Source organism: Hypomesus transpacificus, chromosome 16 (assembly GCF_021917145.1).
Source record: "Hypomesus transpacificus isolate Combined female chromosome 16, fHypTra1, whole genome shotgun sequence".
Lineage (NCBI taxonomy): Eukaryota > Metazoa > Chordata > Actinopteri > Osmeriformes > Osmeridae > Hypomesus > Hypomesus transpacificus.
In genome coordinates this window covers 6,171,917-6,191,274 of record NC_061075.1, presented here as the reverse complement: position 1 = coordinate 6,191,274, position 19,358 = coordinate 6,171,917, and the positions used below count along the sequence as shown (strand labels likewise).

The 19,358-nt window shown below is 43.3% G+C and overlaps 1 protein-coding gene across 5 annotated transcripts in view; it reads right to left on the bottom strand.

Annotated features, from left to right (window-relative positions):
* Nucleotides 1-19,358, bottom strand: part of tmem259 (transmembrane protein 259) — an 87,109-nt gene that overhangs the window by 40,590 nt on the left and 27,161 nt on the right. For 4 of the 5 annotated variants that reach the window (XM_047037211.1, XM_047037212.1, XM_047037207.1 and 1 more), the window contains one exon: nt 3,663-3,789. In XM_047037211.1, the coding sequence (XP_046893167.1) occupies nt 3,663-3,789 (127 nt within the window). Of the gene's footprint in view, nt 1-3,662; nt 3,790-14,572; nt 14,670-19,358 lie in introns of those variants that run through there. The other variant, XM_047037210.1, reaches the window with a different exon arrangement.

The following is a 19,358-nucleotide window of genomic DNA, read 5'->3' as shown; positions in this document are numbered from 1 at the left end:
GCACGCCTGGTCTACCATCTACCCAGACGCTCCCTCGTTACTCCGCTCCTCATTTCCCTCCACTGGCTACCCATAACGGCCCGCATCAGATTCAAGACCCTGGTACTGACCTTCCGAGCAGTGAACGGGACTGCGCCCGACTTTATCAAGTCTCTCCTGCAACCTTACACCCCCACCCGCTACCTACGGTCTTCTTTAGACAACCGCCTGGTGGTCACCGCTCAAGAGCACCTGGTCCCAACACAAGCTCTTCTCCTGCCTGGCCCCCCAGTGGTGGAATCAACTCCCCACCTCCATCAGAGACACAGACTGTCTCTCCACCTTCAAGAGAAGGCTCAAGACGCACTTGTTCCGGGAGTACAACGGTACTTAGGAATGAACCCAATGCTAGTTTCCTCAAGGATTACAATGACTCTTGCTTAGAGACTTGTTGCTCTTGTTGGTTAGTGGTAACTGATTTAAACTGTTGTATTCGCTGCGAAATATTCTATTTTAGTTCATCTTATCTTTATTTTTACTGTTGCTTGCTTTTTCTACAGGTACACTTGCACTTAGAGATTCATTTTGTTTAATTGTAACTTGCTTAACTACATGCTCTTATGGTTCTTCCCTTTGGCACTTATTTTTTGGTTGTGACTAAAATGACTGCTAAATGACTAAATGTTCACAATGTGTGCTTCTTGTTTTTGGCTACCCGCAATGCTTTGGGGCTATCTTGTTGTTATTATCAGTGCACTTTGTAAAGCTCTCTCTTGGAAGTCACTTTGGATAAAAGCGTCTGCTAAATGAATAAATGTAAATATCATTGCATACATTTTGGAGTCAAACTCTTTGGACAAAGCTTGAACAAAATATGATACCTCATAAAATAGTGATTAAGACTTTTTAATACCTTTTAAGGGCCTTAATTTTCCCAAAATTGACTTTTAATACTTTTTAAGACCCCGCGGATACCTTGTTCTAGTGTTAAGCTCTACCACAACATAAATTTTTTCTATTTTCAAACACCCACCAGATTTATCCAGGATGCCCCATGAGGACTATTTCCAACAAAAGTATTGCATTCCAATAAAATCTTAAACATAATTACTAAATGTTAAATCTGCAGTAGGTAACAAAATGACATAATTCAAGTAAAAAACGGCGCCCTCATTTCTTGTTTGAATGTTTCACTTTCCTTTGGCTTGAGTTTTATTGACTGTGGTTTTACAAAATAAACCAAGGAAGAAGGCCCACCTCGGTTCAGAACATAACTGGCTGAAACGTAATCAAAATATGAAATGTACATTCCACCGGCACTTACCTGTTGGGATTGAGTCACTTAACTCTTAGAGGGCCTCATCAGCTCATATGTTTATAGGGAACAACATTTTTCTTTTTATTAAAAGTATCTAAAAAGTTTTTTGAAAATAAATAAATACTAACTTAGAAAGGTCTAATTATTCATGTTTACTTGTGAAACATATAAGACATGACAATTGTAGTGGTGTTTTACCATTTTCAAAGTCAAATGTCTGTTTCCATGAGAACATGGAAATGTTTCCTGGCTTTCGTCAGCCAAAGGAAGTTTAAATGTCCAAACAGATTTGGCTTTTGGTATGTTTAGTCCAGTGACAAACTATAACAGAAATCCATGTTCTGGCTTTCTCTTGCTCTGTGTCTGGTAAAAAAAAGTTTAGGTAAAATGTCCTACTAACTAGCTGCATATGCTTACCCCATTACCAGTCTCCTATATACTGCTTGAGTGAGGTATGTCCCTAGTTGACTTGGTGGTAAATGTAGCTTTTAATCCTTCTTTAATATCAACTAATCTTTTAAATATAATTACTAATACTACTATTTACTAATTTACTTATACCGTTCAACATCTAATACCATTCAACATCTAATATTCTATAATACAATTCATATTTTAGTATTATTAATAATGTTATCTTATATCAAGGATTAACATTTAAAGCAATTCTATGATCCATTTTATTTTGAAGGTATTACATAAAATTGACGCAAACTGACCCCATAGTGTCTATGGCATTGACACTGCATTGAAAGCAGCTGTGTTGATTATATTGTATAAGAAAATTAAATGGGTAGATTACATTTCGATGGCTTTTGAGAAGATTTTGTGAGTTTTTGAAAATACTGACGTTAATATCACAAAACAGTCTCCTTGAATTAGCTGTAGTCGTTCACACACTTGTGCTAGTCAGAATGTTTATGCAATTTTAAGGTATGTGTAACCTAAGATCAACTCAACACAATATTATTTCACGATGCGAGTGGACTGACTTTGCTATTGTGTGATTAGGTCGAGATATTTGCCATAGTATTTTACGATTTTCAATTAAAGTGCTGACCAATGAGTTCTTCATATATTTCAGCAATTATTAGTTTTTCTACAGAGTTAAACAGTAGATCAGGAAAAAAAGAAGAAGCATAAATTGGAGTGCTAAATTGTTTTTTAGCTTTATGTAATATAAACATTACATTGGACTCATATTATTATATTTGTCGAATGTATTTAACAATGAATATTATTATATTTAACTTGAATGTATCAGTTTTGGAAATATTTGTGCAGAGAATTATTATACTAAGGCCCAATCCCAATGTCCCCCCTTAACTCTAAGCCCTGAACCCTCACACTTACTTGATGTCACCTGTTAAGTGAGTAAGTGCAAGAGGCTGCAAGGGCTCAAAATGCTTTAAATTGTAATGGGACAGCACTTTGCTGCATTATCTGCAAAATAGTAATGATTTTGGATCAAATCTGATGAAAGCATATTTGGAATTTATCATCAAAGGACAACCTACACACAGTTCTGGCTATATTAACCATCAGTGAGCTTTATGTTTAAACATACATGTTAACTTTTAATTCTAACTATGTTTACAATTACATTTAGTCATTTAGCAGACGCTCTTATCCAGAGCGACTTACATAAAGTACAGGGAAATTCCCCCAAGGCAAGTAAGGTGAAGTGCCTTGGCCAACGACACAACGTAATTTGCGCGGCAACCTTCATATTAATAGCCCGATTCCCTAACCACTCAGCCATCTGACTCCCATGTTAAAGTCAGGGTTAGTTGCTCCTTCCATGCATGATTGTTTGTTTACCATTCTTCTTGTTTTATGAGGCGGGTTTGCCGCAAATTTTCTCCTGCCTCCGGGCTTCCCCAAGTACATGTTACAACGGTGTGAATTGTGGTCAATTCCCTTAGCTAAAGTCTGCAAAAATGTGGCCTAACGAAAAGTGTGCATAAAGGGCTCAAGATGTCTGCCAAAAAGCTCTCGCGCACTTGACGATTTGACTGTGGGACAACCCAAAGCCCTCACGGACTTAGCGAGAACACGCCTCAAAGTCTGTGAGTCTGGACATTGGGATTGGGCCAAAATGACGTTGTGTCCTTGGGCAAGGCACTTCACCCTACTTGCCTCGGGGGGAATGTCCCTGTACTTACTGTAAGTCGCTCTGGATAAGAGCGTCTGCTAAATGACTAAATGTAAATGTAAAAGAAGGGGCTGAGCAGATCAATGCGCTGCGCACAAATCTACACTGAAATACTATTTTTATAAAATCAATTTGTGGCAGAAATGTCTTTTATATGGTGGGCCACCACAAATAAATCAATAAATGGGAAACACTGTACTGGCTGCATACCTTTCGTGGGCACTTGGTTGAAGGATGGATCCTGGCTCTCATTGAATCCCCCTCCTCCTTGTCCACTGCTGTCACCAACACCACCTTTCAGTGGGGACTTCAGACGTGGCTCAATGTCTAGCTCAAACTGGGAGGAGAAAAAGAGAGAGAGAGAGAAATGATGGTATGGGAGAATGGAGGGATTTACACATATGAGAAAGAGCAACAAAAATACAGAAATAGATGGCCAACAAATATTTAGGCAGAGATTCCCCTACAGTGTAAAATAACTATAAAAGTGGTTCGAGCTGGATTCAATCCAAACATATACATAGGACATAAAGGTTGTTATAATAGCAAAACAATTATAGATGGAGACCTTAACCACAACACTACCAGCGAGCACTATATTCACAGTATGTTTAATGTGCTCAGCTTAGAAATAGTCTACATAATAGCCCACAAAGGCCTTTTATTGATTACTAACAAACACTGTCAGTATCAGTATCAGGTTTATTCGCCATGTATGTTTTACAAACACGGAATTTACTGTGGCAGGGAGGTGCAAAACACTAAACATACACGAATCTTAAATTAAGTGAAAGTACAAAAGTTTAACTATTTTAAAGAACTAAACAATCTAAGAATACCACAATTTAAATATAAAATATATATAAAAATAATAACAATGAGCAGCGTGAGTGGTGAACATAGTGCAATCGGATACTGAGAAGGTGGCTTATGCATACTGTAATTGCCATTAGATGGACTTATAATAGTTAAATAAGTGAATGAATGTCAATGGGAGTCCTTGGCCTTGTTGAAGAGGCCAGCAGCAGATGGAAAGTATAAAAGTAGAGATGGATTGGATAGCTTGCCATTAACCCTACATAACTAGTCTGCAACTGAGTGAGCAAATGTTGGTAACGTAATCAGTTGGCTAGCTAAACATGTCCTTAATTTTTAAGTATTTTTATTTAGAAACACCAAAAAGCAAGAGAGCAACTGCGGCAGGTTTTTGTCTGCCTCGGTCACTGCTCTGTTTCAGAAGGGGCGTCCGGGCGAGGCAGCTTTAAAGTCGATGGTTCCCTAGCAGCCAAGAAAGCATGGGATAGGGCATTTACCCTTTGCCAATTCAAGCCTGGTGACCAGCAGGTGGAGGGAGTGGCCAAGCTCCAGTGACAAGCCCCTGTCTTTGTGCCAGCAAAGTCGGAGATCGTGGTTTGGTCCAACATTCTCTAAGACTCGACCGGCATGAGAGTACGGTGCTCATCGAAGACCTCATTGGTGATGCAGGGGAACATGAGTGGTGAGTAGCCCGGACGCAGAATTGGACTCGTGGAGGTAAAGTAATGCTACGCATTTGTAACCCCCAATGCTCACCCTGTGACCCTCCCGCAAGGACACACACTAGCCAGTGTGCCCCAAATCGGCCCCAAGGACGTGAGGGCACATCACTGTCTGGTGCTTAGGGCCACAGCACCGCGTGAGGTAGAGATGGATATACAACTCAGTGTTTCCGCTATGTTATGTTGTCCGTTAATTTAATGCTGTTATTGTATTAGTGTATAGTTCTTGCTAATTTAAATTAAGTTAACTGGTGATTTTCGTTGTTTATAGGCTATTCTTACCCTGCTAGCGAAATTGCACATGTAGATTCCATAGCGATTGCTGTCCTTGCTCGCGTTTGTATTTTAGGTGCATTATTATGCTGAAGCAGTTTTAATAAATAAAAAGTGGGTATATTGTTATTATTAGCTACTGAATGTTTAGCCTATCAAGATCAAATGAAGCAGCGTACATGCTTCCGAGTGGCCCCTTAATCGATAGGCTAGGCTACTGATCATTTACAATAAATTGTTACATCAATTATTAATTGGAAGTATTTATGCCATTTAGAACATACTTTATGACTGTAAGGTGTCATTAAGTAGCCTAACTTTATTTATTTAGGGGAAATAGGACAAAAATATGTGCATTACATTAGCCATTTGACTATTACATTAACCTCCGAAATATAGGGCGGCATTTTTTCATGTCACGTGGCACAAGCATAAAAAAATCTCTCTTATCTATCATTTCACTTTGTGGGGAATTGGCATATTGGTGCCCCCTTCAGGCAGCTGCAGGCACCCCTGCTTGCTGAGACGGTGCCGTGCAGCATCTTCCTTCGTTTGTGCCGCCAGGTAGTAGCGGTGCTCGTTCCGTGTACTGTTGGGGGGCGGCCGGCGGGGCAGGGGGCGGCACAAGATTTCTATGTCATGACTAAAACGAGACTAAGACGTGAAGAAAACGGATCTTTGAAAATAAAAACGATGACTAAATATATTATAACCTTCGTTGACAAGACGAAAATGTTGGTGTCTGAACTCACAATACTTTTTTTTACATTTACATTTAGTCATTTTAGCAGACGCTATTACATTTACATTTAGTCATTTAGCAGACGCTCTTATCCAGAGCGACTTACAGTAAGTACAGGGACATTCTCCCCGAGGCAAGTAGGGTGAAGTGCCTTGCCCAAGGACACAACGTCATGTGCACCGGCCAGGAATCGACCTGGCAACCTTCAGATTACTAGCCTGGTGCTCATTGAATCACATCTTGTCAAATCGCACTGCATCGCAATAGGGGTGAATCGTATCGTATTGCATTAGTAGTTGCTTTTATGTATCTTTAATGTATCGGATAGTTGGTAGTGCATCGAGATGTGTATTGCATCGTCCTCAGTGATGGATATGCACATCCCTACTGAGAAGGGGAAAAAAGGAGTTTAACATGGCTATTAAATGTGACTAAAACTAGACTAAAATGTAATTAGTTTTTGTCGACGAAAACTAGACTAAAACTAAGAAGGATTAAAATGACTAAATGTGACTAAAACTGATAAGCATTTTCGTCTTAAGACTAAATCACAAATAGCTGCCAAAATTAACTGGTTGGCAGAGATTCACTTTTCCAGATAGACGAAGAACGCTAGGCCCCCTACTACGAGGAGAACTACCACGCGCCCTAGCCGACCATACAAAGGGACAGTCCAAAAATCTAAGATCGGTGTGAGTGATAGTCAGTGTATTAAGACTTGTACTAAAGCAGGGGTGTCCAAAGTCCGGCCCGCGGTCAGATTTCATACGGCCCGCAGCTTCGGTCTTATAATGTATTATTTATGGCCCGCTAACACTGTTGAATCATAATATTCCTTTCACCGTATGGTGGCAGCGCCACTCTTATAATGCTATCTGGCTGTGCAAATTGCCGCGAACCCTTCTCTGGTCATTTCTACCATGGCAACTGCAGGTAAAAAGTGTAAAGTTGACAGTGAGGGCCGCCGCTTTCAGGAGATGGGAATTGCAATATTTTGTGACTAAAAATCGAGGCAATTGTGTTTGTCTAATTTGTCAAGCGACGGTTGCCTTGTTTAAAGGCCATGTTGCAGGTTAACCACCACTGTTGATTAATAGGTACATAAAGCACTCAAGATATGTATATCATTTTTTTTACTCCAAATGGTGTTAAAGGCCAGTTGTTGTTTTTTTTTACGGATTCGGTGATTACGTCATGTTGATGAAACGTGGTGGAGACTAGCCTCAGCCTAGTACTAGAACTATGGGGATGACGAAAAGGTGGCAAGAACCACAATACGTATTATGGCCCGCAACCATATAATTTTGAACCTGTTAGACGTAAAGGCGAATGAGGAATTGCCGAGACCTGATGGCCGTCAAGTGTTGTCTGGCTCTGTAACGTGGCGAATTCTAAATAAAAAGTGCGGAAACTCGCCAAAAATTACAAAAGTACAAAACATGACAAAAGTTTCCACTAGTTACTGTCATACGTCTATGACGTTGACTTTTCAAAAAACATAATTACCTCCGCTAATAAAAGTTTGATCATTGATGTGGATGATTCACATAAAATTATAAAACCCAAACGGGAAATGCAATTAACTGTTTAATCCTCCACCACTTAATAACTTCTGTTAAACTTGAGGGTGTCAAACGAACAACAAACTCACTCAGGAAATGCATGTCACCCTCTGTATATGGTTAATATTGCACGCAACACAGATTATTTACCACAGATGAAATATATATTCTCTGTGCTGTGCAACTTCAAGATTGGCATGGGAAAATGCAATTGTTTCTGTGAGCCTGACTCCATTCTTATTTTCGAGTTTTACATCGGACCATTTCTTAACTTCTGCCATGGTCCGGTTTTCTGAAGCCACAGCATTTACAGCCCTAGTGAAAGTTCTCCACTCTGCCGACTTTTGTTGCAAATACCGAGGCCCAAACGTCCATTTGCGAGCGCATAATTCCGACGAAGAGACGCATAATTTCAAATAGAATGCATTGGTCTGAGGCAAACAAATTATAAACCGTCAAATCATACTACGTCTCAATTCTTTCAAAATATTTTATCTGCAAACAAAGCCCATTGCCACCAGTGTAGGTCTGTGATAACAATCGAAGGAAGCCTCTCAACCCCTAAACTGATCCAGTAACATTATTGTTAGACTAGCAAGCCTACTGTAGCCAATATTAAAATTACAGCAAAAGACAGGGCCAGGGAGTTAGCTACTTGATTCAACCTGGATTTTCTGTGGGGGTATTATAATTAATTAATTATTCAAGTTAATGATTTTTTATTATCAAGCTGGATGTTGATGCCATCAAACTCTTAAAAGAACTTCAACACAGAAAAGAGAGAACAATGGAACAGAGAAACATAAATATATACAGCTTTGCCTACAGTTCCGCGTCTTCCATCAGTCTCCGCCGCCCTCCGACTCTGTCTTGACACCCTAGGTTACAGTGTTAAGATAATTTCTCAAGTAATGCACAGAGTCGTCGGATATTTTCAGGATATAATGTTCCGTTCTAAATTTCTCCGACATACAGTAACTGCCGAAATTAGAAAAATGTTCCAGACATATCACTGTTAAACAAGAATGTATTAGCCTATGTGTATCTATAGACATCAGGTGACAATCAGGTCCCCCTGTCTCAGATCAGCATCACCAGAGTACTAAGAGGGCACTCCCTCTTCACACCTGCAAACAATGAAACCGATCAGTCCACTCCCTTCTGCTCTGTATTTAAGCCAGTCACTCCCTTCACTCTGTGCTGAGTCTTGTTAACATTAGAGGAACATTCTATGCAATATACGGATAGACCCTGTGATCTACTGACCTTGTTTTTGCCCCTGACTTTGTATCTGCTTCATCTGAACGATTCCTAGACGCCGTGATCCAGACCCTTGCCTGTCCTGTGGAACCTGTCCAAGCCTAGCCTTCATTGCCCAGTCCGCCCCTGTTTGACCTACGCCTGTGACCTGACTACCCTTTTGGATTTCCTCTCTGGCTCTGACTGTGTATGACCCCTGCTTGTCCGACCAGGCCTAAATAAATCTGCACTTGGATCCAGTACCTGTTGTCTTGGAAGTCTGTCCGTTACAGAAGACTCAGCCATTACCGACATGGATCCAACGGAGTTGACGAATGCCTTGACTTCTCATGGAACACTACTCGGAGATCACGACTCGCAGATTCGACGCCTAGCTCAATCTTTGAGTGAACTCTCAATCTGGGTGGATCACACACGTCTACCCTCCCAGGAACCTTCACCTGGGTCTGACCACGTAAGACCCGTCCAGTTGGCTACCCCAGAAAAGTATGACGGCTCTCCCGATGGCTGTGATGGCTTTTTAGTGCAATGTTATCTCTATTTTGCACACCAACCAGCTGCGTTCTCGGACGATGCGGCACGGATAGCCTTTTGATAACGCTCCTATGCGGAAGAGCGCTACAGTGGGCTTCAGCCATCTGGTCCTGTGGAGGAGAGCTGACACGTTTGTTTACGGACTTCACCAACCATTTCCGGGAGGTCTTTGATCATCCAGCTGAAGGACGGTCTGCGGGAGATCAGCTACTAGCGCTTCGGCAAGGATCGCAGTCAGCAGCCGACTACGCTATGCGCTTCCGCACCCTGGCAGCTGCCAGTAGATGGAACAATCCGACCCTACTGGCGGTCTTCCGACAAGGACTGTCTCGTCAGTTGCAATCCGAGCTTGCCTGTAGAGACCAAGATGCGGACCTAGAACATTTCATTCAGTTAGCCGTACGCCTTGATAACCTGGTGCGGTCAAGAAGACACCCGCTGGTAATGCCCACTGTGCAGACGTACAGTTCTCAGACACACGCCTCCGCTCCCCAAGAACCTATGCAAATCGGCCGTAACCACCTTATTGTGGAAGAACGAGAGCGCCGGATGGCCAACCGGTTATGCCTGTATTGCGGAAGTCCCGGCCACCTTCGCAAACAATGCTCCGTGCGAACAAGGACCGCATCCCCGAGACCTCCCCTAGCGGTGAGTATAATTCAATGCCCCTTAGTGTCTCTTAAGCAAATGAAGGTGTCTGGGGAAAAGCAAGTGGAAGGTCAGGTTACTCTCTATCTCCGCCCTAGTGGATTCCGGGTCTGCTGGCAACTTCATAGATGTCCACACTGCAAAACGTCTTGGTGTTCCCCTCCTGCCCTGTAAACCCCCTCTGCGGATCAGTTCAGTAGATAACCAACCAATTGGGACAGGACGTATTTCTTATTGAACGGAAACCCTGTCATTCACAATAGGAGTCCTGCACCAGGAACCAATATCACTGATGGTTATCAATTCACTGGGCACCGACCTCATCCTTAGGCTGCCTTGGCTCTCCTATCATGACCCGGTCATCTCCTGGAGCGATGGGGAACTGCAATCATGGGGGAACCGCTGTTTCTCTCGTTCTATACCTGCTGCCTGTGGTGCTACTCATGTGGAAAGTCCCGACTTGTCAGCGCCATCAGAATTCCCATCCGAATATAAGGATCTGAGTACTGTGTTCAGCAAGACCCAGGCAACGCATCTGCCCCCACATCGCCCTTGGGATTGTGCCATTGACCTCCTCCCAGGAACCACACCGCCTAGAGGTTGTGTATATCCCCTGTCCGTGGTAGAATCTGAGGCAATGGAGGAGTACATACAAGAGGCGCTGGAATTGGGTTTCATTCGCCCCTCCACATCGCCTGCCGCGGCAAGTTTCTTTTTTATTGAGAAGAAAGGAGGGGACTTGAGACCCTGTGTGGATTATCGGGGCCTGAATGATCTGACTGTCAAATACCGCTACCCATTACCGCTGGTTCCTGCTGCACTGGAACAAGTAAGAGGAGCCTGTTACTTCACCAAACTCGACTTGCGTAGTGCCTACAATATGGTCCGCATACGAAAAGGTGATGAGTGGAAGACTGCATTCATCACCACCAGTGGGCACTATGAGTACTTAGTGATGCCTTATGGACTTGCCAATGCCCCTTCTGTCTTCCAGGCGCTGGTAAATGAGGTCCTGCGTCCGTTTCTGAACCGGTTTGTCATAGCTTACATAGATGATATCCTCATATACTCACCTACATGGTCTGATCATGTCTCTCACGTACGTCAAGTCCTTGCACGACTGCTTCAGCACCGGCTCTATGTCAAAGCGGAAAACTGTGAGTTCCACCAAACTGAAGTCCGCTTCCTGGGCTACATTCTGGATGCCAAGGGCAGTCGCATGGATCAGACCAAAATCACAGCAGTGACAGATTGGCCGCGTCCGCAGTCGATAAAGGACCTGCAGCGCTTCCTAGGGTTTGCGAACTTCTATCGGCGGTTTATACGCAACTTCAGCTCGGTCGCGGCACCTCTGACTTCAATGTTGGGAGGTGCAGCACGGAAGCTGTGCTGGACAGACGCGGCTACCCAGGCCTTTGACAAGCTGAAGACTGTTCACCACGGCTCCGGTATTGAGACATCCAGACCCCGCGCAATCCTTTGTGGTGGGGGTAGATGCCTCGGAGGCCGGAGTTGGGGCCGTCCTCTCACAACGTCAGGGTAAACCCCCAAAGCTGTTCCCATGTGCCTTTTTCTCCAAGAAACCTACTATAGCAGAGCGGAATTACGACATAGGGAACAGGGAGCTGCTGGCTGTTAAGATAGCCTTTGAGGAGTGGAGGCACTGGCTTGAAGGAGCCAAGCATCCGTTTTTAGTCCTGACTGACCACAAAAACGTGGAATACATCCGCACTGCCAAACGCCTGAGTCCCCGTCAAGCCCGCTGGGCCCTTTTTTTCCACTCGCTTCCACTTCACTCTGTCTTACCGTCCGGGGTCCAAGAACACCAAGGCAGACTCATTATCCCGCCTGTTCGATGGCTATCAGGAACCCCCTGCCACTGAACCCATTCTGCCTCAGACAGTAATTGTCTCACCCATCCGCTGGGAGATGGAGGACCAACTCCAAGCAGACCTCAGACAGGATCCTGCATGCCCACCAGGACTGACATATGTTCCGGCCACTATGAGACGCCAACTCGTCCTCTGGCTCCACTCCACTCCCGCATCAGGTCATCCGGGTATTCAACGCTCTATAGCCCTCACACAGACAAAATACTGGTGGCCCTCGTTGAGGGCTGACGTGAGAAACCTGGTCAGGTCCTGCCAGGTCTGTGCTCAGGCGAAAGCATCTCGCCAACTGCCAGCGGGACTGCTGGAACCACTTCCCATTCCACAACGCCCCTGGTCCCATATAGCGGTGGACTTTGTTACAGACCTTCCCCGCTCCCAGGGCCACACCACCATTCTAGTAGCAGTAGACCGGTTTTCAAAAGCCTGTCGCCTAGTGCCTTTGAAGGGACTACCCACAGCCCTAGAAACTGCAGAGGCACCCTTCACCTTTGTGTTTCGGTGTTACGGACTCCCGGAAGATATAGTGTCGGACAGGGGTCCTCAGTTCACCTCTCGTGTCTGGGCATCTTTCTTTCGTCTGCTGAATGTCACCATAAGCCTGAGTTCAAGGTATCATCCACAGTCCAATGGCCAAACCGAAAGGCTGAATCAGGAGATTGGCCGCTTCTTGAGGTCATTCTGCAGCAACCAACAGCAGGACTGGTGCCAATACTTACCATAGGCAGAGTACGCACAAAACTCGTTGGTGAGCAGCTCCACCGGTCTTACACTGTTCCATTGTATGTTGGGATACCAGCCCCCGTTATTTCCGTGGTCCGGAGAGACCACCAACCTGCCATCCGTGGATAAATGGATGAAGAAGAGTGAGGAGACGTGGCAAGCAGCCCACGTCAGACTACAGAGGGCTGTCCGATGACAGAAAAAACAAGCCGACAAGCGTCGTCGACCTGCACCCCAATACAGCCCAGGTCAGGAGGTATGGCTCTTGACCCGAGACATCCGACTCAGGCTTCCCTGTAGAAAACTCAGCCCGAGGTTCATCGGACCATTTAAGATCATCCGGCAGGTGAATCCGGTTGCCTACCGCCTGCAACTGCCTCCTCATTACCGTATCGCCCCCACGTTCCATGTCTCCCTGTTGAAGCCGGTGGTCCGTGCAGCGGGTTCTCAACCTGACCCTGGCGCCATCTCTGCTGCCACTCCACCTCCTCCATTGCTACTGGACGATGGGCCTGCATACGCGGTTTGGGCACTACTTCGCTCCCGCCGTATCGAGGTGGGTTGCAGTACTTTGTGGACTGGGAGGGCTACGGCCAGAAGAGCGCTCCTGGGTTTCTGCTGCTGATATTTTGGACCCCTCACTCCTCGCTGACTTCCATCGGGAGCATCCCGCAGACCCCGCCCCCCGCCCTCGTGGGAGGCCCCGCCGTAGGGGCTCCTTGGCGTCGGGAGCCGCCCGTGGGGACGGGGGTGATGTGACAATCAGGTCCCCCTGTCTCAGATCAGCATCACCAGAGTACTAAGAGGGCACTCCCTCTTCACACCTGCAAACAATGAAACCAATCAGTCCACTCCCTTCTGCTCTGTATTTAAGCCAGTCACTCCCTTCACTCTGTGCTGAGTCTTGTTAACATTAGAGTAACATTCTATGCAATATACGGATAGACCCTGTGATCTACTGACCTTGTTTTTGCCCCTGACTTTGTATCTGCTTCATCTGAACGATTCCTAGACGCCGTGATCCAGACCCTTGCCTGTCCTGTGGAACCTGTCCAAGCCTAGCCTTCATTGCCCAGTCCGCCCCTGTTTGACCTACGCCTGTGACCTGACTACCCTTTTGGATTTCCTCTCTGGCTCTGACTGTGTATGACCCCTGCTTGTCCGACCACGCCTAAATAAATCTGCACTTGGATCCAGTACCTGTTGTCTTGGAGTCTGTTCGTTACACATAGGCTAATACATCTAAGTATTGCTAATCTTAAACGTGCAAACCACGCTACAATACTTCTCGCAAATTTTGAAAATGGAAATGGAAAATTCTACTTCCATTTACTTATCTAACAAAGAATAATACTGCTCCTTTTGATTTGAAGATAAATGACGGTTTCAAAAGTGAGCCCCTGACTCGTGGGTCTCCGGCTCGAGATATGCTTGCAATAATACAACAGGGAATGAGCATAATGGAACGTTCTTGTTGAAACAGCCAGTGATGAGCCGACGATGAGCCGAACTATCTGAGACGCTTGAAATAGAGCACAGGGATGAGAAGAAATCCGATCATGGGCCGATGCTTGTCCGACGTTATGAATAGAACGCAACGTTTCAATCTCAGGCTGACGTCGGCAAGACGCGTGTGTGATATCTGGGTTCAGGCGATCTTTATGAGGATGGATCCATACTTTTTTGCAATGTCTGTCAACATTCAATCGACCATATTCGGTGTCAAACTGTTGTGGAACATCTTCAGTCACTCCGACATAAGAACAGGAAGGCTAGCGGAATTCCGCAGAATGAGAAAAAAAAAATTGTTTGGGCTTGCTATACCTGATGACAGGCCGCCAAACAGGACACATTTCCTCGCCTCCACCTCTGTTGTTAGAACCTCGATCTCAGTGTGTGAGATTTTTCTTTTTTACGTGTTTAGCCATTTTGATTCAGACAAAGAACTTACCTCAGGGGCACATTTACATGCCATCTGCATATTCATTATTGGGAGGAGGCAAGGCGGGGTCAGTGGCTCGTTCTCGTGCGGTCAATCTCACGTTGATTGTTATCTATAAAGGAAAGGTGTGCAGGACTTGGCGTACAACAGGTTTTATACATGTGAATATTTCTGTGCGTAGGTACTTTTCAAGTTTTGGCCGTACGCCATCTTCTGGTATGTAAGCTGCGCAATCTTTTATACATGAGGCCCAAGGTGAGTTGCTATCATTTAACAACGCAGCAACGAGCGCTGGAGCTAGTCTATGAACACAGGGCTCGACAATAACAATGGGCCGATGGCCCGGGGCCAGTAAAAAGTCGATTGGGCCACTGCAAAGCATTGATTGAAACAAAAAAAATGGCATTATAAAACGTAACATCCTGCATGTTATCTGCTAAATGCATAAATAACTTTGCAGCTCGTGGGGCGCGCGCAGCCAATTAAGAATTGAGTAGTGAGTAACAAGTGGTTGTCAAATTGTAATTTTTTACAACTGGCGCGAGACACTGAAGTGAAGATGGCAGCAAAGAAGAGCTACGAGCTCAAACGGAAGTGACTTTTTATATGGAACTAAGACGCACGGTGTCATCTGTCGTATGTTCCTGTCTAAAGCAGACAAAAGTGGATCTTTTTACACTGGCACCGACAATTTTCGAAAACAATCCCTGACCAGCCATGGTAATAGCAGACAGCACCTGGTTTGCGTATCCGCTAAGCAGGTGATGGACAATCCATCTTCCGGGCCGTTGACCATGCTGGTCAGGAATTTAAATGCAGATGCCCATCGTGTTATTGCACGACTTATAACAACGCCATAACACGTAATTAAGACGGACCAGCCGTTTGCCTCGTTCCCCCGGGCTATTGAACTGCAGCAGAAGAATGGTGTCGACTTGGGTACTCAGTATCATACTCATGAAATGCTATGGAAGCTTTTATACATTAGCATCGAGGGACCAGAGGTTTCACAGTTTCAGCCAGACAGAGTTGTGCAGAGATGGCTGTCAGCAGAGGAGAGAGAGCACATCATGTTTGAGGTAAGAAGTCAATTGTTTTGCTCACTATTACCTTTTTATTTTTTATCACTAGAAATGTGATTTCATTTGGGTTCTTTTGACATCCAGGATGTGTTTAATAAATGGTTAAACATGGTAACAGAATAACATAACTTATAAGTCTTGGGTTTTGTTGTAACAATGATAAATTACAACTTTGAGGGGGTGGCCAGTAAAAAATTTCTTGGGGCCAGTAAGTTTCAAACCCACTGGCCCAGTGGGGGTGGAAAAATGTTAACGTTGAGCCCTGGAACAGCAGTGCATACAATAACGACACATATTTTTTTTACTGTCAGTGAATAGTAACAAGTGTAAGTCAATGTTTTCAAGTGACAGTGATCATTCAGGGCTTGACATTAACCTTTTAAGGCACTTGTCCTTTAGACAAGTAGCCTACATTTCCGTTTCACTTGTCCATGCACAAAAGTCACTTGTCCGGGTAAAGGTTGTGCCTTTCACCGATGAAGATGAGCTGTAATTTTATACAAATGATATAGGTAACAATTGGTGTTTTTTTATTTGGTACATAAACATTTATACAATTTCTGCAGAATGAACTTTCTGTTATAACCCAACAACATGCCTTCATCAGTGGATTTAGCGATTGGAAACACTGAGAGGATAGGGGACCATGAAAAAAGTTTGGAATATAGACGGAATATGTTGTCTCTATACAGAGATCCCAAGTCGTTTGCCGAGTGGATGCTGCACTTGTCCGACAATGTGAGGCAGAACAACGGTACTGGACAGAGGTACTCAGGCGTGTGGTTACTGTCATCAAGTTTTTGGCAGCTAGGGGGTTTAGCTTTCGGAGGCGACAACGAACTGTTGGGCTTAGTGCATAATGGGAATTATCTTGGGACATTAGAGGTCATTGCACATTTCGACCCATTCTAAAAAGAACACCTTGTAAAGCATGGCAACAAGGGGAAAGGTAAGCCCTCATACATCTCTTCCACTGTGTGATGAATTGATTGCATTAATGGGTGACAATACAAAGCAAGCCATTGCAGATTAAATTAATAAGCAGGCAAAATATTTATTTGTTATCGTCGATTCCACTTCAGATCTTTCGCATGTGGATCAGCTGATTTCCGATTTGTTAATTCAAGTGGGAAAGTAGTTGAAAGGTTCATAGGATTTGAGCCCATCCATAGCAACATAGGCCTTAGTTTAGTGGAATCTGTCATTAGCATGGTCATCCCTAATCATCAGTAACATCTTTACTCATCAGTATAATCACCTACTCATCAGTATCATCCCTAATCATCAGTAACATATTTACTCATCAGTATCATCCCTACTCATCAGTATCATCCCTAATAATCAGTATCATCCCTAATAATCAGTATCATCCCTAATAATCAGTAACATCTTTACTCATCAGTATCATCCCAACTCATCAGTAACATACTCATCAGAATAATCTTTACTCATCAGAATCATCTTTACTCATCAGAATCATCCCTACTCATCAGTATCATCCCTACACATCAGAATCATCCCTAATCATCAGTATCATCCCTAATCATCAGTAACATCTTTACTCATCAGTATCATCCCTATTCATCAGTAACATACTCATCAGAATCATCTTTACTCATCAGAATCATCTTTACTCATCAGAATCATCTTTACTCATCAGAATCAACCCTACTCATCAGTATCATCCCTACTCATCAGTATCATCCCTACACATCAGAATCATCTTTACTCATCAGTATTATCCCTACTCATCAGTATCATCACAATCATCCCTAATCATCAGTAACATCTTTACTTATCAGTATCATCCCTAATCATAAGCATCATCCCTAATCATCAGTATCATCCCTAATCATCAGTAACATGTTTACTCATCAGTATCATCCCTACTCATCAGTATCATCCCTACACATCAGAATCATCTTTACTCATCAGTATTATCCCTACTCATCAGTATCATCACAATCATCCCTAATCATCGGTAACATCTTTACTTATCAGTATCATCCCTAATCATCAGCATCATCCCTAATCATCAGTATCATCCCTAATCATCAGTAACATGTTTACTCATCAGTATCATCCCTACTCATCAGTATCATCCCTAATCATCAGTAACATCTTTACTCATCAGTATCATCAATAATCATCAGTAACATCTTTACTCATCAGTATCATCCCTAATCACCAGTATCATCCCTACTCATCAGTATCATCCCTACACATCAGAATCATCTTTACTCATCAGTATTATCCCTACCCATCAGTTTCATCCCTAATCATCAGTAACATCTTTACTCATCAGTATCATCCCTAATCATTAGTAACATCTTTACTCATCAGTATCATCCCTACACATCAGAATCATCTTTACTCATCAGTATTATCCCTACCCATCAGTATCATCCCTAATCATCAGTAAGATCTTTACTCATCAGTATCATCCCTACTCATCAGTAAGATCTTTACTCATCAGTATCATCCCTACTCATCAGTATCATCCCTAATCATCAGTAACATCTTTTCTCATCAGTATCATCCCTAATCATCAGTAACATCTTTACTCATCAGTATCATCCCTAATCATTAGTAACATCTTTACTAATCAGTTTCATCCCTACAAATCAGAATCATCTTTACTCATCAGTATTATCCCTACCCATCAGTATCATCAGTATCATCCCTAATCATCAGTAAGATCTTTACTCATCAGTATCATCCCTACTCATCAGTTTCATCAGTAACATCTTTACTCATCAGTAACATCTTTACTCATCAGTATCATCCCTACTCATCAGTATCCTCCCTACTCAGCAGTATCATCCCTACGTTTCCCGGTTATTATTCCAGACATCCACCAATCCGAAACTACACTTTTAAAGTCCATATCACCAGGTTGCCTGCAACAAATTACAACATCCAATATACCATAGAGGATGCCAAGAGCATGCTCTACAACATGGGATTATCCATTTATATCTACAGTAAAAGCTGTTCATATGTAAAGGGGTTTTATAAACTCATCTTAATTCTGTGCTCAATAGTTTAATTTTATTACTATTTTACACATCATCCAATAACATTTTCCAGGACAACTGTTTCAATTTCCATGTAAGTGTTCACTTTTGCTCAGTTTCCATAACTTTTCCAAACCTGGAAAATGAAAAAATAAATTCCATGTTTTCCATGGTTTCCAGTAGGGGTGGGCGATATGGCCAAAATCTTCTATCACGGTATGAGTCATTTGATATCCCGGTTACGGTATATATCACGGTATACTAATTGTTCTGTAAATTCAATTAAGAAATGGTACAAAATAACCATACCGTACATCATCACACTATTATTTATTTATTACAAACAAAAACAACTGCCTCATATGAGACAACACTTGAGTTAAAAACAAAAGACTCAAACTGTAGCTACTGTAGCTACAATATCCAACTTATCGATTAAAGATTTTCTGGACTGCGTGAGCTTTCTAGCTATCTGTCTACCTGGACACAATAATTTGCGTTCGGGGGTTAATAAAGTACCTATCTATCTTATCGACTATGGAAACTTTATCATATGGTTTCAAATTGTTGTTAGCAGGCTAACAAGTAACACTAGCAGGAAGTCGCATTGCTACAAGTGTTATGCTATGTTGCTAAGTAAGGGAAGCTAGCTAGCTTTTTTAATTAATGCTTATGTATTTGTAGCCTACTTATCAT